At 41.2% G+C, this 1,159-nt stretch overlaps 1 protein-coding gene across 1 annotated transcript in view; it reads left to right on the top strand.

Annotated features, from left to right (window-relative positions):
- Nucleotides 1–449: 449 nt before the first annotated feature.
- tmem255b (transmembrane protein 255B) overlaps nucleotides 450–1,159 on the top strand; it is a gene marked incomplete at its 3' end in the record, with an annotated part of 15,752 nt that continues 15,042 nt past the window's right edge. The window contains exon 1 of the mRNA XM_084058397.1: nucleotides 450–637. Coding sequence (XP_083914523.1) covers nucleotides 550–637 — 88 coding nt within the window. The 5' untranslated portion in view covers nucleotides 450–549. The remainder of the gene's footprint in view (nucleotides 638–1,159) is intronic.

The following is a 1,159-nucleotide window of genomic DNA, read 5'->3' on the forward strand; positions in this document are numbered from 1 at the left end:
GAATCTCTTTGCTAAACCTTTTTTGCAAAAAAAAAAGGAAACGAAAAAAGGGGACATTTTCTTGCGACCCATAGAAATGTGTCGGCAAACCAAACATTGGTCCCGACCCACTGCTTGGGAAACAGTGAAATAGAGGTAGGCTACATCTGACTGCTGATTGGCTAATGGCGTGATCGGTTACGTACACCTTTCATCGTCTGTTCCTCAGTCTGTCTGAGACTCGGAACCCTAAAGGAATAAGTAAAGTAACCTATCCACCACCGCAGCCAAAGAACAGTATAGCATTACAAGTTTGAACAAACGTGGTAAATTGACACAAATCCACACCGTTATATGCGCGAAAATGACTGGATTATAAGAACTATTCGTGCACCACTTTGCACCTGTGACAGTGTGACCAGGCGGCAGGCACTTCGAGGAGAAGAATAGGATGCGGGTGATGTGAACGTGAAGTGTTGTCTGATCTGCATTAGGATCCTCTGATCTGCATCATTCCTCACTTACATCTCCGTTCAACTTGTGGATAATTCCTCCCCGTGATCCGGAGAAATGCATCAGCCACCACCAGCAGCCCATCAGCCACCAGCAGCCCAACAGACACCTCAACAAACAACAGCAGAAGTCCTGGACCCAGCAGGTTAGTTGCAACTATCACATGTATTTTGTTATCAGACAAGATGATTTTGTCCACAATTCCATGCTGTATTGATGTTGGTACCATAAGAGATAACAGGCAAACGTTGATCAAAATAACAATTCTTTAATTAAGTAATGCAGATGTTTAATTAACAATTATTCAACTCTTGAGAGCATAAAATGAAACCAAATGGACCCATAAGGGTCCAATTGGTTTCATTTTACGCTCTCAAGAGTTAAAGATATAAAAATGGTCCATTTGGTTACCGACTCTCCATCATTTAGCTGGGGACCACCTGGAACCCCCTCAAGGACCACCGGTGGTCCCCGGACCACTGGTTGAGAACCACTGATATAGATCAAATTATTTGTTTCATTTGTGAATTGACTATATCCTGCTTATTTGTTTATTTTTGTTTTATTAAGCTATTATGTTCTATTTAAGAATGTTATTTTTTTTGCATTTTAGCCTACTGGAACATGGGCTCAATTTGTTTTAATTTCATTTGCCAGGCTATAGTAT

The sequence above is a fragment of the Gymnoscopelus microlampas genome (assembly GCF_963454915.1).
Source record: "Gymnoscopelus microlampas genome assembly, chromosome: 1".
Lineage (NCBI taxonomy): Eukaryota > Metazoa > Chordata > Actinopteri > Myctophiformes > Myctophidae > Gymnoscopelus > Gymnoscopelus microlampas.